This window comes from Aulostomus chinensis, chromosome 15 (assembly GCF_037954235.1).
Source record: "Aulostomus chinensis isolate RoL2024-O1b breed Wild chromosome 15, RoL_Achi_v1.0, whole genome shotgun sequence".
Classification (NCBI taxonomy): Eukaryota; Metazoa; Chordata; class Actinopteri; order Syngnathiformes; family Aulostomidae; genus Aulostomus; species Aulostomus chinensis.
In genome coordinates this window covers 14,360,663-14,386,523 of record NC_141334.1, presented here as the reverse complement: position 1 = coordinate 14,386,523, position 25,861 = coordinate 14,360,663, and the positions used below count along the sequence as shown (strand labels likewise).

At 41.1% G+C, this 25,861-nt stretch overlaps 1 protein-coding gene across 2 annotated transcripts; it reads left to right on the top strand.

The window, feature by feature from the left end:
* Positions 1-352: 352 nt before the first annotated feature.
* LOC147248861 (voltage-gated potassium channel subunit beta-2) lies at positions 353-23,625 on the top strand. Of its 2 annotated transcripts, none has more exons than XM_086179110.1 (14): positions 353-1,032; positions 18,750-18,793; positions 18,874-18,911; positions 19,168-19,247; positions 19,394-19,438; positions 19,919-19,963; positions 20,109-20,152; positions 21,667-21,753; positions 21,950-22,035; positions 22,141-22,261; positions 22,361-22,455; positions 22,607-22,727; positions 23,105-23,193; positions 23,337-23,625. In XM_086179110.1, the coding sequence occupies exons 1-14, from the start codon at positions 737-739 to the stop codon at positions 23,424-23,426; spliced, it is 1,281 nt and encodes a 426-aa protein (XP_086035236.1). In that variant the 5' UTR covers positions 353-736; the 3' UTR covers positions 23,427-23,625. The 2 variants fall into 2 exon arrangements, with proteins under 2 accessions (XP_086035236.1, XP_086035235.1); XM_086179109.1 differs by lacking the exon at positions 353-1,032 and adding an exon at positions 6,284-7,718.
* The last annotated feature ends 2,236 nt before the right edge of the window (positions 23,626-25,861 follow it).

The window sequence follows — 25,861 nt, the reverse complement described above, 5'->3', positions numbered from 1 at the left end:
CATGAGGTATAAAAGGGGATGTGTTTCTTTAACTTTTCATCCAGACTACGTGAAAATCGCTTCATTTATTCGGTGTCCATTTTGGACATTCAGGCTCTGAGGTTCCATATGAACCAGTTTTCCGGGATCACTTAGTTTAGGTAGGATGACATCACTCCTGCACATCAACTCAACCGTCCATGTTCTCTCAGGGATTTGTCACCACTCAGGGCCCAAAGTGAAGGTCAGAGAGCTGAAGGGACACAGCCTCCCCTCTTTCAGATTACATGCAGGAGTAGAGATGCTTCATCTGGACTCCCTCTTAATCTGAATAAAGCTGGTGGCGCTTCAGCATAAATCCCTGACTGTCCCTCCTTTGAGAGATAAAGAGAGGAAGATGCTGATTGCTTTTCCTATCCATTTTTATTCAAAGAGGCACCTCTCACATCAGCGGGAGTCATTGTTTGTGACTGGGTGCTGCTGCTGACATGTTGGGATTGGCTTTGTTGTATTTTGGTTTTAGACTCAACAAAGGAGCAATCAGGACTTTTTGATATTTTACAGGTGCTTTAAGTCCTTGTTTGCTGCAGTTTTGACGCCTGACATCCGGTCGGTCGTTTCAAATCTTCGTGAACCTCTATTGAAGCAGCACCGCCTTGTTTTGTTTCTAACTCAGGAGCTGCTTCTGCCTAAAAGTAGATGTAGGAGATAAAACCCACAGATTCTCATTTGGTCCAGCATTTGATTAGAGATAACAATGTTTGCAAGCCGTGGTGGTACCGGAGGAGGTAAAGGAGGGAAATACTCAGTGGAAGACCTCTATGGCATCAGTAAGAAGCCCAAGGCGTCGTCCTCCTCGGGGAGTATTGTGGCCAAGTCTGGAGCCAGGACCAGCAAGACCCCTGACCAGAGGACTGAGTCAGAGGCTCTGGCTTCTCAGATCCTGGAGGCGGCACACAGGCTGGTTGAACGACGCCGACTGGAGCTCTACCTGAGAGAATGTGGCCTCTCCCTGGCTGACTGTGAGGCTGAACGCTCGGCAATGTCATACAGGTTAGAGGTGACACTGAGATATCCAAACCGAAACCTGTCGTGTTTAGATAGATAGCGACAGAGAAATGCAACGAGGAGATGGTGGTGTTCAGTATTTGAATACATATCAGCAACAAATGGAAAGTAACGAGGCAATCATAACACATTAAAGACACGTTTGTTAGTAGCGATGTACTCATTAGTGCTGCAGCCTGCACATGAAAGCAACCACATGATATGTTATTTGATTTTCATAAAAACTGCAGGACAAAATAACATTTGCTAAGAATCAGAGAGAAAAATTTCAGATGATCCGAAACACTCAGCCATCTGTGGATGATCCATTTAAATACCACGATTAATGTGTTTCTAATATTTTACTGATGCACTAAGTGTTTGAAGAGCGCTGCGACTGAGGGCAGTGAGTGGAGACGTTATTCATGGGTGAAGAAAAAAAAAAGAAACATTTTTGCAGGTTTTTTTTTTTTTTTTTTTCTCCCACCAGTGACCTAGAAAGAAATATGTTTGATGAGATTTCAAAGCCATGCAGGGCTGAATAAATGTGGCTGGACGGCAGAAACATCCGCATTTCAATGGCAGCTACAGTAGCACTTCAGTATCAACTTTTATCCAATTTCAACCTTAAAATGACAGCTTGACAGCCTCGGCAGCAGCGGGACACGAGGTTTAGGGTTAATGATACATGTTTTGACAGGCAGTTGTTTGTCATGTTGGCACAGTCGCAGTTAAAAGTGCTCACTTGAGCTATTTTGGGATGAAAGAGTTGCTATGAAGCTTTTTTTTCCCGCTGTAGTTCTAACAAAATGTTGCAGTGACAGGACTTTTAGCATCTAATACGCCCGTTCAGTGGTTGTAGATTTATGCACATGTGAGATCATTTCTTTGTGGGTAATTTTAAAAAAAAATGTGAGAAAGAAATCTTGCTCCGCATACGATGGTTTTGAGAGGCTCTGCGGGACTCTGTTAATTCAAGACTAGCATCTGTGGTACAGTTCAAGGTACTACTAGATAAATGGACCATTGCAGTATTAGTATGGCATTAGTGAGCATGCCATTAGTGAGCACTTTATAACCTACAAGCACCAGCAAAGAGTCACTTTTGGCAGCCATAACACAATTAAACTCACATCCCTTAAGTGATACACAGAGGACAGGGAAAATCCAAATGCTGGAGCGGTCACCACCAGACGAGATATGAGAGATATTAATCCGGCCTGGGACACTTACAAAAACCTCTCTCTCTCACTGTCATTGACTGAGCACCAGCAAGGACAATGAGGATAAAGCAACAGTCCTCTCTTTGGTTTAATTCTGAGATTTTAGAGGCACCAGTGCCAGGGATAAAGCAATGACAATGTTCATGTAAGCTACAATTCTTCTTAACCATTCAAAACACACATGGATGCCAAATAAAGTTCATGTTTTATCCACCGCAGGAGACGATAAAGTTGAGATTGCCGGTCTTGTTTGCAGATTGAAAATCTTTAAGAATGCAGTTCATCGATAACAATCAATAAATCAGCGATTGGACAGTGTTCATGACATTTCAGTCAGCCTCATATCGACTGAGCCCTGTTTGGTATCATCACCTTCTTAAACTACTGTAATTGCCTGAGTCATTTTTTGACAATTTTTTTTTTTTTTGTTGGACAAAATCAACTCCTTAAAATGTTTCGTTTCCAGTTTTTTTGTGTTTACTGAAAAACTTGGAAAAAATGACTCAGGCAATTAGCTTATATGGATGCTGATGGGTTATAATTGTAATTGACTGACTAATCAAACGCTCAAACTTGGCAAACTTGGAGCAACGTGTTACATATGGAGTTCCACAAGGGAGTGTTTTGGTTCTCCTGCTGTTCTTAATTTACCGCAATGAATTCAAGTCAGCCTTTATTGAAAATTAGTTCTCATGTGCTGATGATTCAACTGTTCCAGCCCCTCACAAGAACAAGAAGAAATGGTAGCAGGTTAATCAGAAGGAAGAAGTTGATACAAACTTGCTAAAAGACAACAAGTTAGAAGTTTCATACATATTTTTGTCATAACTTTACAGCTGAACTCGTAATATTGACCTCAGTGGTCACTGTTTTTCTGCCAAATGCTCAGGCAGCCTGAGATTGCCACCTGAGAGAAAGTAGGACATTCATGGTTTAACTACCAGAGTGAGAATATTGAAAATGCTTGTAAACTTTTTCGTTACTAGTGTTTTATATATATACTATTAAAGTCTGACTTAAATACTCCAAGACAATTCACACCAGAATTACTGGTTGTAGTACTGGTCTTGAAGGGCCAGTCAGAAACAGGGGGGACCAGCCTTGGAGGCTCAGTCAGTGCAGAGGTGCAGCTCAGGGAGCTTCATGGAGCAGCAGAGCACCTGAGATCTCAAAGATTACTCACATCTCTGCTGACCTGCAGTCAAAGTTTCAATCCAGGTTTGTGGAGGTGTGAGTCAGAACAAGTCATGTTTGCAGATACTGCAGAATCAGTAACACCTCTAAATGCAGGCTTATATAATAAATAATAAAGGCTTATGGACAATATAGAAGCAGACGGACGTTTGTGCGTCACAGCCTGCCAGTTATGATGCTGCTGTTTTGCTGTTGTTTCTTGTTGTTTTGGTTATTTTGTCTGGTGCCATCTTTGCTGTCAACACAATGAAAATGATGGCTGCTTTAATTTGATATTATATTGATATTATTATTTAATTTGTGATATTAGATTAAACTCACACTGTTGCATTTAAACTCGAGATTCTCATAAAAAAAAAAAAAATTAGCCTTTTTTTTAAAAAAACTTTTCGCCACAGCATCCAAACAGCCTCCCACGGTCATGAAGACTCCAGTCAAGCTGCCTCTAGGTGGCAGCCTCGCCTCAGTGCCTTCCTCTTCTTGCAGCCTTCATTTGACATTTGATAACTCATAAATTAAAAGCATGAATTTATGACTGACATGACGATTTCATGACTGCAAGTGATTTACTTCTTTTAATTAATGTAACAGCTAAACTCTACTTCTGTGTTCATTCCAATTTGCTGGTTTTACTGGAAATGATTGGAATTGAGACAAATACTTCAATGTAAAAAAACGGTGTGAAGGCCAAAGATTGAATCTTGACTTTTAATAACATGAAGCTTTAAGGTTAATGAAATGGAGGAAGTTTGATGAATGAAGTCAAAGCAATTCTACTAAAAGGCTGAAAATACTGTTCTCTGACTGTCCTCTGGTAGACGGAAGCCACGAGAGAAACAAGACGCTTCAGCGTAACTCTTTCAATGAGGATAAATGGCCTCAGCATGCAACCATAAACGAAGCTCAGGATTCTCTCTAAATGTTAAAAGCACCTCTCAAGATCCCTGCAGATGACAAAATGAGTCAGACAATGACAAATGATTTGTCTCCTGTTTTGTCCTCCTCTTGTTTTTGTTTCGTTGAAGATCTTTTTTCATAAAAAAACACAACACATTTGAGCGAAAGCAAATCTTGCCGTTACCATTTTTCAACTGTTTCTGTTTTATCCAGGTTTGAGATGATACTTTATGGGGTAAATAACACGTATTCACTGTTAAACGTCTATCAAATGTTACCGCACTTCCTAAATAATGGCTGCTGTTGACAAGTTCAGCTGGCGGCTTTACCTAAATGAGCGTTTCATTTTAGACGGAGACTTGACAGTTAACAGAAAATCGCTGGTGTTGTAGTTTTATAAAACATCTGCCGTTTCAATACAACATTGTTTTTATTATCCACTGTATTGGTCATCTACTGCTTTATTTCTTGAGACCTCCATTTCATTTATTTTTTACAGAACAATGAAAAAGCATGTCAAAGTTATTTATGACTGTTGATGCTGTAAACGGAGCAGCTGATCTCAGCCATCATTTTTTGTACAATAGCCTGCTGTTGAGAAGTCTTCTGTTGTTTGTGATGGACATTTGGGTCTAAGTTGCAATTTTGCTTCCATTCACCAGTCAGGCATCTAAAATGTAGAATACCTATTTCAAAATACTACATTCTTATTTTTTTCCTGCCTCTACAGTTGGAAGTGTACCAGTCTCAGCTTCAGCTCACAAAGAGCTGATTGCGATCATAGCCATTCTCTCTCTGCTTGGCAGTTTACTGCCACACACAACCTGCTCCAGGGACAGCTTGAGATTTCAAGGTCGCTCCAAATCAAGATTTGATTTGACATGAGAGCAAACTGGCAGAAATGATGAATTTTTGAATGTCTGCGATTTTATTTGCACACGAGCGAGGTGTTTTTCAGATTGTCCTGCTGGGTGGAGCAGACTCTGTCGAGCTTTGTGGATTGACAGTCTCCTGGAAGGATGTGGCAGCACAGTTTAGCCTGTAAACAAAGCCTTAGAGGAACTCTACTCTTCGCTGGGCCACTAAATGACACATCTGTTTCATTTGAATGTGAATGTGATGTGAAATGAAATGTTATGATTAGATGTGATGTGGCTCAGACGTGTTGATGATCATGATGATGATGGCGACACAGCTGTTTCACTCAAATGTGAGTGGCTCCTCATTCAGATGTGGAGCCCACAAGAAGAGCTTGCTCTCACTCTTTGATTTATTTGAGGCCACCAGGTATATCTTGTCCCAACAAATTATTCAAAGCATGGGAAAAAAAAAACGACTTAATTATTTCATGGCCACACATGAATCAAACTTATATACTGCAGCCAAAAAAAAACTAATCAAGAGAAGAAGAAAACAATTTAAAAAATAAGGAAAATAGGTTTTATCCTGTCCACCGAATTTATTTAGTCGGGAACAACTTACGGCCTATGGGTACATCTTGTGGCCACCGATTTGATTATATTTTATATTGTGGCTGCAAATACATCAACCTGTTTGGGGAAGTTATATCTCATGACCACAAATCAATTAAATAGGGGGAACAAGATATATATATATATATATATATATATATATATATATATATATATACACACACACATGTATAAACACATATACACACATATATACAAATATATACCTATACACACGTGTATATATGTAATCATTATAAATATAAATATATATATAAATATATATAAATAAATATATATATTTATATATAATCAATGTATATATATATTTATATGTATATATAAGGATTTTGGTGCATATTTTTTTCATAACATTGCATAAGCTTCGTAAAGTGACGATGTGAATGTGTTCACCCATGTGATGAAAAATGTAGAAATCACACACCCGCGAGAGAAAGAGAGAGAGAGAGAGAGAGAGAGAAAGAGAGAGAGACAGAGAGAGAGAGAGAGAGAGAGAGAGAGAGAGCAGTGTGTCGTGAACATTTTAGGAGCCTCTAGAAAAAAAGGGAAGAAAGAATGTCAACAGAAAATGCTGCTGAATGAGAGGCCAGAGGCATCGAGCGGTTAAAATGCCTCCTGCAGCTGATTTCAAGCCAGAATACCGGCGTTTTTTTCACATCCGTGCACCGTGAGAAATTTTACCGAATAACCAGAGAGCTGCACAGCTGCTGCTGATGCTGCTGCCGGTATGTTTGCGACTTCTCCCACTAAAGGTAATAAACCTGGCACGCTGTTCGCTTTTGAATTTGTTGCGGCTTTCCTCTTCTTCTTCTTCTCTCTCTCTTTTGCATCAAATTGATGCTGCGTGAGGCTGCTGGGCGATGATGATGATGATGATGATGATGATGATGATGCATCGGTGACTGTGTGAATTCGCATCATATCAAGTCTGTTGAGTCGCTTCGCGTCGGAAATGTAAATTCGAGAGAGCCAGTTTTTGCTGACCCACCTTGCGACAAAAAAAAAAAATGCCTTATTTCGACGCGAGGTGCAAGGATGCCTGTAGCTGTGATTGTGCCATTGCTGCGGCACACTCCCGAGCTCCCCGGCTCAAGACACACACCAGTAACCTCAGCTGAAGAGGAGACAGCGAGCTGCATGCGAGGGCTCCACCACCCAACCCTAGAGCCTGTGCATGTATGTGGGCAAAGGCCGAGGATTCCCAAGAACTGCCACATCCCCAAATCTGTCTGTGGACTGCTGTGAGCTTACAAGCTTCCTGAGGATTTTTGGAGGGCAGCCCCGATGCATCTTGTGAGTGTGAAAACTCAAAGACACTTTTGCCAGGTTTGCATCACCAGACAGGAGCCAGAGCAGACGGTGGCTCCGTGTGTGTCATGTTAGAGGCTGGACTCTTGCCTGCGCCCTCACACTCTCAGCCAAAAGCTCTGACCTGCCCTGTCTGAGCCTTTTCTATGAGCATCGTTGCATTGCCACAACAGCACAACAGGACACAGTGTCAAGCAGCACCGCTCATTTGCAGACATTATCGTTTGTGTCAATAAGAATCAGCGGAAACCAGGGTCAGGATGCAGGTGTCCTTCGCCTGCACCGAGCACAACCTAAAGAGTCGTAGCGAGGACCGACTCTGTGGCCTTCGCACTGCTCCACCCCCAGGAGGAAGCAGTGGAGGAGTCGGGGGAGGAGGTGGAGGAGGTGGTGGTGGTGGTAGTGGAGGAGGAAGTGGTGGCGGAGGCGGAGGAGGAGGTAGTGGACAAGGGAGCAATGGGAACCACATGTCCCAAGGATCAGTCAAGACCAGGGAGGGGTCCGGATCCCGTCAGACTCCGCAGGGCCATGCCCACATGAAGGAGGCCATCGGGCGCCACACCAATATGAAGTACAGGTGAGTATGGAGGAGGAGGAGCCTCAGACACATCTCACCTCCTGATAATCTCACAGGTGATGCTCCAGTGTTCTGAGATATGAGGTGAATGTTAGGTTAGCATCTAGGCTGCTGATTAGCACAGATGAAGAACACCTCAGTGATACAAAAATATGACATTTACTCCTAAAAACGCTTCCCCTGATGGATGTGAGAGCACTCATCTAATCCACACCAAGCTGCTCTTCACCACAGATTAATGAAAAGCCTTCCTCCTAAAACAGCTTTCCCCCAAATCACCCTGGGACTGCAAGCTTTTCTTGGAGGGTTTAAAGACATTTATTTTTCATAAAATAGAGTTGCAGGAGAGTCTCCCGTGCACAGAGAGACACAGCTGTACACCCAGAGTCTGAGTCATAATGTAAGGAACCAAACACTGGCCTGACAACAAGAAAACAATCTCGGAGTTTCGGTTCACCTTGAAGGATCAGAGCTTCAGGAACAGCTGCTGCTCCTCCCACATTACTTCAGTGGGAATATGATACGTTTTTCAATATACAAAAACATTCCATAATCTATAGGAGCATCAAAGTTTCCGTCATTTCAACCACAGAGTTCAATAACCAGGAGGGGTGTTCTAATGACCTGTTTTCCTGTTAATCAGGTTGATTGAATTGCTGCCATTCTCCTCAGTCGATTTAGCTCTCATTTAATAGGATGTTTAAAAAGGGAATGAGGCACAAGACGAAACCCGGATATCTCCACTTCTGTTTTTTTTCCTCTTTTTCCATGAGAAAATAGCATTTTGGATTATTCTAGCTGCTCTGGAAAAGTGTCACTAATCGGTAGTGCAGCAGCAAAATAAGTCTATACAGCATATGGCCAGCTCCAGTTGCCAGTGGCAACACCCCAGGCATTGCCTTTAGTTTTTGTCTGTCTTACTTTCTAATCAGTGCGACTGCTCCAAGCCTCACCACCTGGTCATGGCGCTCTCACATCCGCTATGTGACTCTGCCGTCACAACCATGGGTCAGGGCGGCGCGGCACCAGTTGTGTTTTGACAAGTGAACAGTAAGTGATACAGATGTGATCAGTGTGGCATTTCCCACCGTCGCCGCTATTTGCTCACATTTTCTAATCCCCCCCAATCGCTATCTCATTAAGTTGAGTATACATCACTCGCTGACAGTGACACCTGCTGCCAGTTATCACTCCCAGGAGCCCCTGCTGCCACCCCTCCCTCTCTTTCTCTCCTTCCATTGAGCTTGTCTTTAAAATATTCCCTTTTCACCGTTTCCTGATTCACAATTGTTTTTGAGATGGAAAAAGGAAGCCGTTAAAAGTCATAGTGCATCATATTTTCATTTAAAACGCAAAACAAGCTGGCTGCCTGGTAAAACTCTTTACATTTATCCCTCTAGGTGGCGTTAAGGAGCACGCGTGCTGGAACGGCAGAGTTGGCTACTTCTGGTTAGCCTTCTGCTAACTTGAATATGGATAAAGAATTGAATTGTGAGGTGTTTATAGACTTCCAAAATACTAGTGAACTAAATGGATTGAATTCCAATAGTGACACAAGTCATCCTGTTTTTACATGTGAAACAGTCGCGAAGGAGTAGCCTCATTATAGCTGTAGATAAGTTTATTCATCTCTAATATAACAGAGAAATTGCAGTTATATATTTTATTGTTGTGAGTATATTGTAGTGTCTGAAGGGGGACACTGTGTATGTGTGTGTGTGTTCACCTTTAAGAAGGATGTTGGCGAGTGGAAACTAGTTCTGTGTGAACGGGAAAAGGAAAGTTGGAGACACGGGTTTTGGGGTTATGTTGAGCCTGTGTACCTGTTTTCTGTCTCCGGACCAGCCGTGAATAACAAGTGCTGCCACCCAGAAGGTCGTCGTGTTTCCGGGAATTACGAACCTTACCCGACATTACAATATTTACAAGTATTCACGTATTTCAAAACTCTTTTCACCTCAAAGGTCTTGAGCACTCACTCCATCAAGTTTACATCTGAAACAGAAATGAGCACCAACCTTAGCAATATCTATCTATGGTTATATCACTATTGGATATTTATAGGGTTTTTTTGTTTGTTTTTTTTTTAGTCCTGTGGAGTCTAGAAGAGAAGTCACTCTGGCAAAGTTCAACAAATCAGGCGTTTCTATGGTAACCAGGTGCTCACTTTTCAGCAACAACAACCTGGTAAGCAGGTCAGGTGCATTTTACAGCATGGATTTAGCATCCAGTGTTGTTTCTCGAAGATTTCTGTTATCGGAGGGCAACAGAACACATTCTGCCAGAGGTATTGATCTTCTCGTCTTTGTTGGCAAGATGGAAGAGTTTTATCTCCCAAAATGTCCAACTACTCCTTTAGCAGTTCAGTGGTGTTACATAGACCAGTTGGTTTCTTCTAGTTTTGCTATATATTTGGGAACTGGCACATACGTGGAGTTTACATCTGAAAATAATTTACATTGAGCTCTAATCGTGTGGTCAACCAGTTAGGTAGGTGACGTGATATCTGGGACTTGTGCCGGGGACGAATTGTAATGTCCTGTAGTTGTTACATCAGTAATGTTACATTTTGACAGCGGAGGAGTAAGCTAGACAGTTTAGGCAGATAACAAATGGAAATGTCCAGTGAAAGGTGATTTAAATGGAGCATTCCCTCATTCACCTGTTCGTGCCCTGATGGCAGAGGCAGCCGTGACGGATGCCAACTCATCAGGAGCAATTAGTGCTTCTCAGTTACGCTTGAGCTCAATTCAACAACCTCCAGATCACTAGATGATATTCCATCACGTCAAATATTGCCATGATGATAATAATAATGAATGTTCAGCTGCGTGTGCAGCCAGAGATTTATTTGGTTTTGGATGTGAAGTGTTCTGACATTCAGCTGTGCAGAGAGGTGCAGTTCTCTACCTGAGTACTCTCCAATAGCCTGGACTCTTATCAGCTGATGAAGTAATGACTGAGTCACTGGTGCTGATGAACAACCTTGTCAGCTTTTACAGATAGATTGTGCTCATTTAGTGCTATGAGATGGCGATCCAGTCCAGGGCTAACGACTTTTACAGTGCAACCTTTGCACAACTGCAATCGTACCCTTTTATACCCTCTTCTGGCGTGACAACTTCAGTTCATGCAGTTAATCCAAGACTGTTTACTTTCAAGTCCGTCTGATCGTATTTCATAAATCGTGTGTGTGCGTGTGCGTGTGTGTGTGTTTGTGTTGATAAAGGGAGTGTGTCGGTTTGTGGAAGCCTGTTTGGTCTGTTGACTGTCCATATATGGGAGTTTTTTGCAAGCTGAGGTGACCATATATGGACAGGTGGGACCTGGAGGGAGCAAAGGGAAATGACTGTGATGCATATAACATTTGGACGAAACCCATATCTAGTGCACGGTGGTGCAGTGGTCAGCACTGCCGCCTCACAGAAAGAAGGTTCCGGGTTCAAGCCCCGGCTTGAGCATGGGATCTTCCTGTGTGGAGTCTCCATGTTCTCCCTGTTCCTGTGTGGGTTCTCTCTGGTACTCCAGCTTCCTCCCACAGTCCAAAGACATCAAGAGGGGACGAGGCTGATTGATACTCTAAATTGACCGTAGGTGTGACTGTGAGTGTGAATGGTTGTCTGTCTCTATGTGTTGGCCCTGCGATGGACTGGTGACCTGTCCAGGGTGAACCCCGCCTCTCACCTGAAGGCTGCTGGGATAGGCTCCACCCCCCCGGGACCCTTAACGGGATAAGTGATAGAAAATGGATGCATGGATGTTTACTACTTACCAAGGCAGAAGGGGCAGGGATTCCAGAGAATAATCAACCACTGGCATTATTGTTCCAGTAAACCAAAGTATTCACAAGGTCGCCACGCCCTCAATCACACTGAAACCAGAGACTGAGACCATGAACTTGTTTGTTTACTGAGGCTGTCAATCAAGTCGTATGCAGGGTCACTTTTTACTATCAGGTGTCATTTTTTGCAACCACTGAAGTCTATTGGAAAGAGTGCAGAATAGAGGCAATTCCTTATCAGTGTTTGGAGGAGTTAGGAAGGAAGCACCTGTCTGACAGAGAAATGCTTCCTATCAGAAAACCTCGCGAAAGTCTGGTGACAAATAGATAAATAAAGACACAAATGAGTTTTTCCTCAGTGGAGAGGTTTTTAGATACTTTACTCGGATTCTAGCCACTATTTTTGCAAGTTTCTATTTTTTTTGTGTCTTGTTTTATGTGAGTTTTCAGCACAGTTTAGGCAGCAAAAGTCCTTGTGTTGAGTAAAACATCCTGGTTTGGCTTTAAAAAAGAAACTTTCTCAAGTTTAATAATCACATATTATAAAAACATTCCCTTTAGAAACACTCGCCAGAAAAAAAAAACCTTTGAGTCAAACTTCATTGCCTCCACATCAGACTATTAATCTTCATCTAGGGATGAACTGATATACCGACCATTTATCGATACTGGCCACCATCAGCCTTTAGGATATAAAATGACTGGAAGTGGCTCATGCTTATGCGTTGTTATGAAAATAAATAGTCAATTTTATGATCCTTTTTTCTGACAACGGTAAAAAGGGGGAATAAAGATCAATACAAACCATCACACAACAACAACAACAAAAACATTGGCATTGGCCAAATTATTAGTTTAAACGTCGGCCCAGAACTTCCTGATCGGTGCATCTGTTTCTTTGTTTATTCATTTTGCAGTCTGTGTTTAATCGACTGCAGCACACACGTGCTCTGTAAATCATTTGTCTTATGTTCTGCTTTGAGAAATAAAAAAAGGCAAAAGTGGAAAAGTTTACCATAATGTCAGACTACTGCTATCTTACTTGAAGGGCATAAAAGAGCACATAAACATGGCTGCAAATGTCACCTCAGACCTGTTAGACGCAGGTCGTGGATTGGCCATCACTCTGTAAAATCCTCCCTAATGGGACTTCCAGCAACAGCAGAGTTTTTACTTTGTTTCCTCCCGCCAGCTGCTGTCAATGAAAGAACATTTCTGATATCCCTAAAGACGTTTTGTTCTTTATTTGAAAAACAAAAAACAGTATATTTAAAAGGCTGACATGAGAGTTGGACTTTAAGTAATGTGGTTTTAGAGTTGCCTCATGAATAAAACTCCAGAGTGAGTTTCTCACCACAGAAAAGCTGTGGAAAATTTAGAATGCAATTCTTTTCCCTGTTTTTATTATTGAAAAAAAAAAACCAACCCTTGAGATCCCGTGTCTCTTTAACTCTGGATTTTCCGCAAGCAGTGACAAAGTATGATTTTGAAATTAATCACGATGAATAGTCGTGATGATTCAAATAATTTGGACATGATTTTTATCAAAATTCACTGGCAACCAATGACAGAATATATCCACTCAACCAACATTTTTATCACTCACGGATTGGAATAATAAATTGTTGGTGCAGCTGCCTGTTTGACCTGTATGCACATCAGCCTTTTAAAAAGATTTGAAACCTTGCACATCGAAACAATCATAAAGCAGTAAATTTTTTCACAATGTGAAGCGCGTGCTTGGTCAGTGCTGTTTTAGGACGCTTACGTTGGTCAATGTTTACTGGCGGCGGTGACGGCGGCGATCATCCGGCTCGCTTTCAACCCTGAGCGTCACAATTAACCACATCGTGTCCTCTGCAGACTAAAGTCAAAGTCTGATATTGATTCTCAGCTGCGGTAAAGCCATTACTGCATATCAGAGCATGACTTGATGAAACACAAATGCACAGCTGTATGTGACACGTTTGATCGTCTTTATTCAAGATATTCGTAAGATTCATGTTCGTGTGATGATAAAACCTGACTCCTCAAACATAAAGGATCGTTTGCGTGAGTACAAATCGAGAAAAATAACAGCATGTATTTTTTTCAGTGAAATAGTTTTATCATAGGCAACCGCTCCGAAACTGCTGTCACTACATCAACAAGGTGGATTCATTGAAATAAAGTCACAGAAAGGAAACAAACAGACACCCTGACACCAGTTATGATGGAACATTTGTGGTGCAGCAACTAAATTCCCAAATTTACAACTTTTCAAAAAAAAAACCCAAATCATCAAAGAAACCCTCAATTGTCTCTGCCTTATTCAGTTGTCAGTTTTTAGTGTCAGAACAAAGATCCTTTTATATGTACACCCCCAAATTATGTGGTTGGACAATCGAAAAGGCACAGGAAGTGACATTATGGCATATTTTCTACACAAAGAGCAAAAAAAAGAAGTTGAATCATAATTCGATTCATTCATTGATTAGACATGCCTTGATGTCACTTCCTCTACCTTTTTAATCATCCAATTACATCTCTTTCTCCTCCATGTTGACCGAACCACTGACAGTTGAATGAAGCAGAGAAAAGTCATTGAGGGAGTTTTTATTAAACCATTTTAAAGCCGTTGAGCTGTCGAAGTGTGGATTTATGAGGCAGCAGAGCAGCAACCTGACATGTCATTCTCTCTTCCAGCTTCATCCCTCATACAACAAACATAAAGCAGGTCAGCTGGCAGCAGCAGGGGTCACCGACCTCTACCCTTTTATTATTTACTTTTGAGATTTATACTTAAACTTCAGCCTGACAGGAAGTGCTCCCTATTCTCATGTCCTGTCCAAACTGTGCACGGTCTGGGAGCTTTTACACCATTCTAAGTGGTTCCCCAGTTCCCCAATATCAGCTGGCGCAATTTCTCAGTGGTTCCACTTCATTACATGTAATTCAATAGGAGAGTCACGACCACGAATAGGAGTGTTTGGGATGAGAGCAGCTGAGTTTGTGTTTCTGTGTGTGTGTGTGTGTGTGTGTGTGTGTGGGTGTGGGTGTGGGTGTGGGTGTTCATGCATGTGTGTCTTTGTGCGTTTTCCATTTGCTCCGCTCACAACATGTGTATTTTATAATTAGGACAGACCTACTTTCCTAACTGATTTAATATAAGTGAATTGAAAACATCACGTTACATGAAAAGTCTGTTGTTTCTCCTAATTCATTAATAATAGCTAAAGCAAGAAGTGGAGCGCTGTCAGATGCTACACTAGCTTCTAGTCCCTGTGTGATGTAGAGCTGGATATCGGTAAGAAGCTCACCATAGGCTTTTATCGTATCTTCATTTTATATACTGCGGTACGATACATGTATCAATACTCTACATACTTCACATTGCAATTTACGACTTGCTGGGAACCACCTGTGTCGTCTAATAATATGCACACCACCTTAAACTGGTCAGTCAACAAACCGAGTCGAAACTATTTCAATGACACACATACCTGTATATGTACATATTTGCAAAGTTGCACAGTTATTGCAGCTGCTGCAACATCATTTTTGAAACGTGCTGTTAAATTCTTAAATTGCATTTCCTTGCAAATATCTGCGGTGACACCTGAGATTCTGCCGCCCCTAAGTGAACCCCCTTTCAGGAATATTGTCTTTGCTACTTCAGGAAAAGAACAGACATCACCGTGAACAGTGTTTACTGCAACTGGAGTCTATCAAAGAAACAGTTCCATCCAACAGTTTTCTACCACTTATCCTGTTAAGGGTCACGGGGGGGCTGGAGCCTCATCCAGCAGCCTTCGGGCGAGAGGCGGGGCTCATCCTGGATGGGTCGCCAGTCCATCGCAGGGCCATGCAAAATAAGTATATATCAGAAAAGGGAAACATTTTTAAAAAAATCAACAATATCAGTGCCAAGAGTGCCTCATCTAGTCAGTTCTTTGTGGATGAACTGACCCTCTAAAGGCCAGAAGCTGTGTGTGCAGCATTATTAGACCAGATAGTCCTCCATCTTCCCACAGATTTGCTCAGAAAATGCATGTATAAGCACAAGTGCACATACACACACTCACACACACACACACACACACACACACTGACGTGAGTGTTATTAATATCTAGGTGTGCTTCCCTCTGGAGAAGAGCCTGCTCAGCATGTGTGTGGCGTTTTAAGACAACTGCAGGGGGGGGAATCCATCATTTGCAACAAACCCTCCGTATACAGTGTCGTCCTACTGTCTCAGGTAAAACTAACTGTAAATGTAAGCACAGGTTAAAACGCTGACTCCACCATGACAGAGCACCTGTGTGCCTCCTTTCTCCCCTCCATTAATAATGTATCACAACAACCGAGTCCTCCCTAATCACCTTGTCTGGAGTTCATGATTTATGACGAGAGAGAGAGATTAAAAAATATATATATAGAAAAGAAAACCCGGGAAGCTGTACTTATAACGGTTACCGAGCAGCATCTGTGCGCCCTGCTCAGGAGTGCATTCATGCATGTAGATGTGTGCTGTGTTCCTGTGCAATTCCCATCAAGCGTGAATATTCACGTGAAAGCGTTGACCAACCGCGATGATGCTTGCACAGCAGAGTAGAGATGTGTGTGTTTGCAGCTAAATCCATGTTAGATGAAATACACGCCGAGTGTCTGTGTACATGCGTGTGTGCGTGCGTGTGTGTGAGTGTGTGCTCGTGAGAGAGAAAAAAAACAAGACTGTCATGAGGCAGATAGTGAAAGGAAAGAGGGAGCATGTGCCTCTCAGACACAGTGATAGTAATTTAGCAGACTGCAGCACTGCAGAGAGCAGAGTTGAGCTCAGGGAGGGGGTGGCCAGTTGTCAGAGAAACAATGACATCCTCCATTACCCAGAAACAACATTTTTTTTCTGTCTGTATTTTACTGCATGTGGCAAATTCTTCCACGAGTGCAGGCTGCTTTCTCATTTGCTCCTGTCATTAGCCAAACGCGCGCACTTATTTTCCATCCTGTAAAAGCTTCATGGTATAAGCACACTGAGGCACAATCCATTTGTCTTATGGCTGCAGTTGTCACTTGATGATTCTCTAAATTTGTGTTCATTACACTTAACCTGTCTGGAAGATTAGTTCAATTTAGGCTTTATTAGTATCAGGATCAAAAATGAAGCAGCGCAGGCTACTTTAGCGTGAGGCTAAATAACAGGCTCAATATTACAAGCTATCATCTGTAATATTCATCTTACAAAATAAGTCAGTTGTTATTGCTGCAGGATTTGGTGAAAATTTAAATTGTGTTCATTGTTTGCAATATTGAGACATAAATATCATGAGTTTAGCTTCTTGGTTATTTAGAAAAATGCCCACAGTTGATTTTTAAATGCGTGCTCCTCAACTCAAACACACACACTTAAACTATGATAAAGAAAAAATACAAAGAACAATTTGTACTGCTACTGTTTAAAAATCATCTGTTTTAAATTACATACAACAAGTTATACAAGTTATATAATTGCACAGGCTTTGTGATTGCAGTTACTTTAATCATGCATCATTAATTTGCTCTGTGTTGGGAATGTGATGGCAGATGATGCTGAGACTTGAATGCTGCTCACTTTTGATCAATTTTTAGTTTCATTAGCTGGCAGGAGGCTGTCATTAATCCAACCTTGTTAAATACGTCCAATCCTGTCACACACACACACACACACACACACACACACCATTTACCTTCTTCTGACTGAAGTTGAGACAAATAGGTACAACTTGATGGATGCAAGAAAAATACCAGTAAAGGAGAACAAAACAACCAAAAAATATATATTTCAGCATCTGATCTGAGAGAAGCTTTAGAACAAGTCTGTGAAGTCTGCTTTCTCCCATGTGACTCATTTATATTTGTTCCCAGCGTTCAAAGTGACTGTCGGTGTGTGATTGCCTCAGAAGAGGCACGGAGAGCCAGATTTCCCAACACTGAATCAGTTCCATCAAACTAACACCTTTTTCACTCCAGATAGCTCCCTGACCCTCCACTCGTGTGCTATTTTGACAGAGTTTAAAGTAATGACAAACAATATGCATTTCACACCCAAGCGCAGCATGAACATTGACACCCCCGCACAGCAAACAAGCAGGCACACAAATGCTTACATATACAGGAGACTATAAATAGCTTAAGGTCAGGCATTAAAAATAGACCAGAGAAAAGAAAAGCAGAATTCGTTCGACTGAGTCTAAATGCTCTGACAGTCTGTCTTTCTGCATTTGGCTATTTGTGTCGGACACGAGCGGGCAGACAGGCAGAGAGGGGAGAGGCTCTGGAGATGAAAAGACGGCGAGCAGCTAGTTGCACTGCAGTTCTGCTGCCTCTCCAGCTGGCTCCCCGGCTAATTAGAATGGGGGAGAGCACGCACACACACACGGAGGAGGAGAGCAACATCAAGCCCAGGTCGTTTTCAGCTCTATGTGGTCAGAAACACAGCTCTCTGCTTCTTCCAGCTTGCCCTTCAAAACTCAGCTGTCTGGATAATCAGATGTGGCGTGCTGGGTAATGGACTCCTCTTTAGCTTGTGGAACATTTTGAGCCTTTTTCTGTGCGGAGACGAAAGACTTTGAGCTTTTTGCCTGGATTCCATCTGCACTGAGCTTGGTTCCCTCCAGCTACTTCAGCAAACCACTGTAATACAGAGAGCATATGAAGGATAAAAGGTCAATTGTTCCAATAGTAATTAGTCGCAGGCAGTCATTTGACCACAGGCAAAGAGACTTCCACTGAGCAGCAGTGATGGAGCAACTATTCACATCCACTCTATGGAACTACATGATCACTAAGTCTTTTTGTTATAAAACACATTATATGGCATTTTTGAGTAAAATCTCTTTTATTCATTGTTTTTTTAATTTTTAAAATCATTTGTTTATGAAAAATAACGCTACCACAATGCAATCTGATTATTTCATATAGCTGCAGAAGATTAATATCCAAAATAACAACTAAATGAAGTAGCATTGACATGAGACTACATCTTATACTATTAGACTTATTGACTAAAGGCTGGGATATTTTCACCAATTAAGCATCTTCCTTTAAAAGCTCATGTTTTGGACATAAACTTGAATGCAGTAAAGAAACAGTCAGTACCTCTTGAATGATTATCTCGCCACTCACACATGTATCATCAGTAAAATGGGATTTCACACAGATTGTTGCTGCGAATGTGTCATACAGCGGCTGTCCATTGATTATTTGATGTGTTTTCCCCTCTCATGTCTTTCAGGAACCTCGGAAAATCAGGCCTACGTGTTTCCTGCCTCGGCTTAGGTGAGTCGGTTGGAAGGCAGGAAAATACTCATCTGTGTTTGATCCCCTCGAAGGTAACAAGTGTCTCTCCTCTCATTCAGGCACCTGGGTGACGTTTGGATCACAGATCTCCGATGAGGTGAGAGCTCTGTTGTCTCTCTTCGCTCGTGTTTGCTTTTGAGGAAAACATTTGGCACCGTGAGTGCAAAAAAAAAAAAGTGTCTTCAAACACAGAATCTTGTTCGAAATCCTCCAGATGTGATGCCCTGAAACTGTCGCGTGACACAATCCTCTCTGCGTAGTGTCCTTCACAGATGACCTGTGAGTAACTGGTATTTATCCATCCTCTGTCTGTCTGTCTGTCTGTCTCTGTCTATATTTTTGTTTTCCCACAGATGGCTGAGAACCTGATGACCATAGCTTATGAGAATGGAGTGAACCTGTTTGACACAGCAGAAGTGTACGCCTCTGGAAGGTCAGACATCCCCTCAAAGCATCAGTTACTTTCTCTCCTGTCGTCTGCTCGATATCCGGATGTTTCCAGGTTTCTTCACCTAATGTCATGTTCTTTTGAATTTCATGCAGTGACATTAACATCAGTCAACATGTGTTTCTCCACAGAGCGGAAATCACTTTAGGGAACATTATAAAGAAGAAAGGATGGAGGTGATTTTTTTTTTTTCCCATCTAAGATTTTGAATTGGCTTTTGGTTCATTTGTGAAGGTTATCTTGTCAAACTCATAAACTATTTATTTTAGTGTATTTTAAGAAATAATCCAAAATTGAATGTGAAAATTCGGTGTTGTTTTTATCAAGCGAACCCATGGAGGTGCTAACCCTACAAAAATACATCGTCCATGCAGTACTCTACCGTTGTTACAACAGAATCAGCATAAATCATCTAAAGGGAAATTCAAATTTTCTTCTTTCTATGACAGGATTAAAAAGATGTACTTTTCTAAAAATTAGATTTATAAGATACGATGGCAAAAGTGTCCAGTATGTATTAGTTAGCAGAGGAAAATAAACCTTTATTTTCCCTTATATAGAGCAAGAAAAATTAACAGCAGACATTAGATTCCATAATTCAGTGAATTATTTCCTCACATAAAAAAAAAAGTTTCTAAAACTTGTTTCCATCACAGGCGTTCAAGTTTTGTCATCACAACGAAGATCTATTGGGGAGGCCAGTGAGTATAAAACAATACAACAACAATAATATTATCTTTCATTCCAAATGATGGTTTTCCTTTATGAGGCTCTTTTATTGTTTTGGGAATTTTGGAATATCAGTGTGTATTTTCATCACTTTCGTCATTTTCGTCGTTTTTGCAGGGCAGAGACTGAGAGAGGACTCTCCAGAAAGCACATTATTGAAGGTGGAGTATTATCAGGCTTTATTTTAACAGCTGGTATGAATGTGTGAGGAATTAGAAGTTGTAGTTATATGTGTGTGTGTGTGTGTGTGTGTGTGTGTGTGTGTGTGTGTGTGTGTGTGTGTGTGTGTGTGTGTGTGTGTGTGTACTGACTGTATATTAAGTTATTAAGTGAGAAACTTGTCTTTGGGGCAGAAGAAGTCAACGGGTCAGATGAGGGAAGACAGAGAGATGAAACTCCAGAGATCATTGTTTTTCCAGCCTCTCATCAGCCCTTCTTTCAAAATGTAATCCTGAAATAAAAAGCTAAAAGTCTCTTGCCCTTGTATAGGATTATTTAGTTTGTTTATTTTCTAAGTAGTATAGCCTCGGGGTGTCCATTTAAATAAGGATTTGAATGGGCTGTTTGGGCGTCATTGTCATGAGACTTTTGATATGAAGCTATTACATAACGGATCAGCTAGCTGCAGCTTTCAATGTTTGCACGGCATTCAGGGGCAGTGCTCATATTTAAGCTTTATAGTTCACTTCACTCTTGATTTCAACCTCTAAGTAGAACTGCTGGCATCCCCAAGGTTGGAAAGTTCCTGCAGAACAGACCAAAGATTTGAAAGAAACAAAGACAGAAAATATAGCATGTACAGTATTTTTCCATCCAGTATCATTTTTGTATGGTTAGAGTGTTTCTTACTTGTTATTTCCCCCTGTGAATTACTGACTTAAAATGTCAAGTAAAATAATGTGTCCTCTAGCACCGTCATAGGGTTGACATTTATGGGTTTGAGTGAAATATCTGAACGACCGCAGGATGAACTGTCTCCCCTCCAGGATTGATTCATTTCTACTGCAAAATTTAAATTCATCCAATAATTCAGTGTTGCACAGAATACCTGCAAAAGTAGCATCAACCAAGAGTGTTGGCAGTACTGTTTAATTCAAGATTCAACGCTAGCAAGTCAATGTCAATATGCTAAGCTGCTAACCTGACATGGCTATCACCATACTGTACAACTTAGCATAACTATGTTAGCATTTAGCTCAAAAACTGCTGTGTTTTAGTACAAACTTACCTTTTTGATTATCTTATGTATTATCTTGTGTTATTGTATGTCATCTTATCTTATATGGTGTTAGAGTATCTTGTCTTATTCTATATTGTCTTAGCATATCTTAAATCATCTTATCTCATCTTTTCTTATCTTAACTCATATTATCTCATCTTTTCTTATCTGACCATATCTTATCTCATCTTTTCTTATCTGACCATATCTTAACTCATCTTTTCTTATCTGACCATATCTTTACTCATCTTATCTTATCTTAACTCATCTTATCTTATCCTATCTTATCTTAACTCATCTTATCTTATCCTATCTTATCTTATCCTATCTTATCTTAACTCATCTTATCTTAACTCATCTTATCTTATCCTATCTTATCTTAACTCATCTTATCTTAACTCATCTTATCTTATCCTATCATATCTTGACTCGTCTTATCTTATCTGTTGATGACAGGTTTAAGAGGATCCTTATCAAGACTCCAGCTAGATTATGTGGACATTGTTTTTGCCAACAGAAACGATGTCAACAGTCCAATGGAGGGTCAGTCACACAAGTTTGAATGGATTGTTCTTGTTTTTGTTGATGTCCCCACGAATTTAAGAGACCATGAACTGCACTAATGTACTTGCAGTCAAGTGTCGATATGGTATACACTAGCTGCATGTTTTTTATACGCATTAAAAGAAAGGAAGTGATAAAAACATATATTAATATGATTTTATTAACTGTTTGGCAGAGATTGTACGGGCCATGACATTTGTGATAAACCAGGGCATGGCGATGTACTGGGGAACTTCACGCTGGAGTGCCATGGAGATCATGGTGAGTGCTGATCTCCCACTCAGAAAGATTTAATCCACAGATGTAATGATGCTGGCTTGGCGATTGGTAACCATGGTGTTTTTTTCTTGACTTTTTTGATACCAGGAGGCGTATTCAGTGGCACGTCAGTTTAACCTGATACCACCTGTGTGTGAGCAGGCAGAGTATCACTACTTCCAGAGGGATAAAGTAGAGGTGCAGCTTCCTGAGCTCTACCACAAGATAGGTCAGACTATCACAGTCTCACTCCACCTGTCTTTATTTTATTGCTGGACATTTATTTAATTCACTTCTTTGAAATAATGACCTCATTTTACGCTTACAGGAGTTGGAGCAATGACCTGGTCTCCACTTGCTTGTGGATTAATCACAGGGAAGTACAGCGATGGTGTACCAGAGTGCTCCAGAGCAGCAATGAAGGTCAGTTTGATTTGACCAGCAATCCTCTGTGATTTCTTTCACTGAAATTCAGCCTCAGTGTAATTCCCTACCTGATCACTGAGCTTTTTTAGCGTGAAATCAGCGGAAAAGTACTGTGTCAATGCTTTTCTTCATTTTGCTGCGGGCGAAGGGATACCAATGGCTGAAGGAGCGAGTGAACAGTGAGGAGGGCCGCAGGCAGCTCGCTAAAATCAAGGAGCTCCATCTACTGGCAGACAGACTGGGCTGCACTGCTGCACAGTTAGCCATAGGTACGACTCCTGCATGACTGTACAGAAAACAAAGACTGTGAATAGTTTGGTTTCATGTGTTTATATGGTACAAGTTTGATTTCTCGGTCACAAACTGTTACTCTGTTTGTTATATAACTAAGCCTGATTTAGTGTCCGTTGAATTCCCTCTGTCTGCCTTTTTAGCTGCAATTTTACTCCTGATCGATTCCGCCGTGTCATCTTTTCTCTTTGTGTTTACTCAGTCATGTTCATGGATAGATTAGAAAGCAATTGGTGGACCTTTTGAGTGTATTCCATCAGAAGTCCTAGTCAAGTATGTGTAGTATGTTTATTTTGGTTGCCTAAATCAGGCTGCAGCATGTTATCTGATAAATCTCCTGTCTGTTTTTGTTCAGCCTGGTGTCTGCGCAGCGAGGGAGTCAGCTCAGTACTTCTTGGCGTTTCTAATACAGACCAGCTACTCGAGAACCTGGGAGCCCTCCGGGTACAAATCTTTTCTTTCACAATCAATCATTTTGAGTGACACGCCAAGCCACAGTTGTTCAAAGTAATAGATATGTTTGTTTGTGTGCAATATAAAGCAGCAGAAGTAACAAAGACCAACAGCTCTTTCTTCTCTCTTTGCAGATTTTATCACAAATGACCCCACAAACCGTTAGTGAGATGGATGCCCTGCTGGGAAATAAGCCACACTCGAAGAAAGAGTCGCGTGCTTGAAGATGCAAATCTAAGTGACAGATGACGTTTCAAGAAGGAAGATGACAAAGAAGACAATGACGCTGGGAAACATTGCTTTTTCTCTGCTGTATACTCAACAACTTGCATGTCCTCAGCAACATTATGCTTCCAGTATGTGCGCATATCCATTTTGCGCGGTACATTGTATCATGTATAAGAAAAAAAGAAAATCTCTCAATTGTCAAAAAAAAAAAAAACCCAAACAAAACAAAACAACAGAAAACAGGTCATAATGCTCACTGCCGATTGTTAAATAATTTCTACGGTCGGGGGAGGCTGGAGCAACAGGTCTCGGCCCTCTACAGAGACCGAGACAGAGTTGAAAAACTTGTCCAGACAGATGTGAGGGAAAGAACACCACCTCTGTGCTAAACTGCAACTTTACTGCGTGAACGGTGCTTTCATTGGATGTCTGAGTCTCCTTCCCTCGCTGCTGCCTGTTCTTCTGTATGATGTTTAGTACCCAGCAGCCAGAGACCAAAGGTTAGTACTTATGTGTCTAGCCTTTCCCCATAGTGTGCATGTGACTGGTCTGCCACGCTCACTGCTTTACAGGGTTGGGAACAGAGGATTACATGTAGAATTGTCACGGTAATCCAGTCTGTTTTTTTTTTGTTGTGGTTGTTGTTTCTTTTTTTCACATGAAAAAAAAAGATCAAATCACAAGCTTTTTAAGAAGAGGGAAACTGGTTTATTGCTTAGAGATATGATAAAAAGAAAGATCATAAGATTGCACACACTTTTGCAATTTTTTTGGCTTGAAAACAAATGCATCATACTGCAAAAGTAGCAGAAAGATTGTCTTTGAATTGTACTTCTAGTTAGTGCATTATGTCTGTCGTTACATTTTGAATTGGCAATCAAGAATGAACAGTATGTTGAAAGTCTATTTCCCAACCCTGCTGCTTTCTCAGCAGTCTTTCTGCCTCCTCTGTTCGTAAACTGTGCGCATGTCCCTTTAAGAGAGAAAAACCCAAACTGGGTGTAAATGTGGCATGGCTTTTTATGGCTTATGTAGATTTGCAGTGCCCTTGTAAGCCAGTTTTTACTCTACATTGTCTGGCAGTTTGAGCCAGGGTCCGTGCTGGTGGGCACTCTTGCTTTAAAGACTCACTCTCGGCTGTGTGACCATCTGACATATAATCTGTGTATTGTCTTAAACGGTGTTGACATCACCTTCAACGATGCCATTCGTGTGAAGAACATCACTGTTCTGAAATCAGAGGTTTGAGACAACTGGACTATATGGAAAGGTCACGTCTGACACAATGATTTGGACACTGTGTAGTTTTCAGATGATAGGATATAAGTTGATCAAATGTGATATGACTCTTGCCACAGGTCACTTGGGGTAAGATTTAGCAAATGTACCTTTTTTTTTTTTTTTTTGTGGAGGCCCAATATAGCTTCTCTGCTCATTTCTCTGGGAATTCTCTCTCTATGTATTGTTTCTTCCCTTAATTCTTGCACACATTCACATCACATTTTATACTGTTCGCTTCATGTCTTTTTCTTTTAGTTTTATATTGATTTCTCTTCTTTTTTAACAGAGCTACGTTCATTTTGTGATTTCCCATGAAAACACCACTACTCTCCGAGCCGGGGAGTGTTTTGAAAAGTTATTTTAGTTGGCACACGTTGTAAATAGGCTTAACGGTCTGGCAGTGTGGTAAAGGTTACATTTTTGAATCATGAAAGAATTCCTGCAGTCCCTCGGTGATGATGTACAGCTCGACTGAGTGTAGCTTCCAGCATACCGAAGTCCAACTTGTAACTTATATTCTACTGTCTTGCAACAAACCAAAAGAGAGAGGAGACAAGTGATACTGAATGTATCATATCTGCTGCACAATCTAAAGGGAAAGCACAAGTAATTCAAAGGTAGTTTTGTTTTGTGTTGGAGTCTGTTTTGTGAAAAAAATCTGCAGAGCTGCTACACAAACACCATTTCAAGCAAAAGGTTTGTGCCCACACACCATCCTGGTACATGTTCACTTACCAAGTTAAAGCGATACTTCACCCAAACATTGTTTCTGCCTTTCACATTCTCACAAAAATATGTCTTGAGCTCAGACATATTTTTCCCTCGTGCATCACATCTTCGTGTCTTCAGATTGCAGAGAGAGCCAGCCATGTATATTTAGCTTGAGGTCCATGTTGATTGACAGCTAGCTAACACGACAGCAACAACAACAAAAATATACAAAACTGCCCAAAAACGTCTGTTTGCTACCTCTCAAGACCACTGACCGGTATAATGCACGACTTCTTTATCCAACTTTATGCTCGCTAAACCACATTTTAAATTGAGAAATAATGATGTTCCTTAGCTCAAATTAATTTTTTGTGGATTTCTGAGCATTGGGCTGGAACAAGAAAACATTGATTATTGCAGATGGAGGTTTGTAAATGGA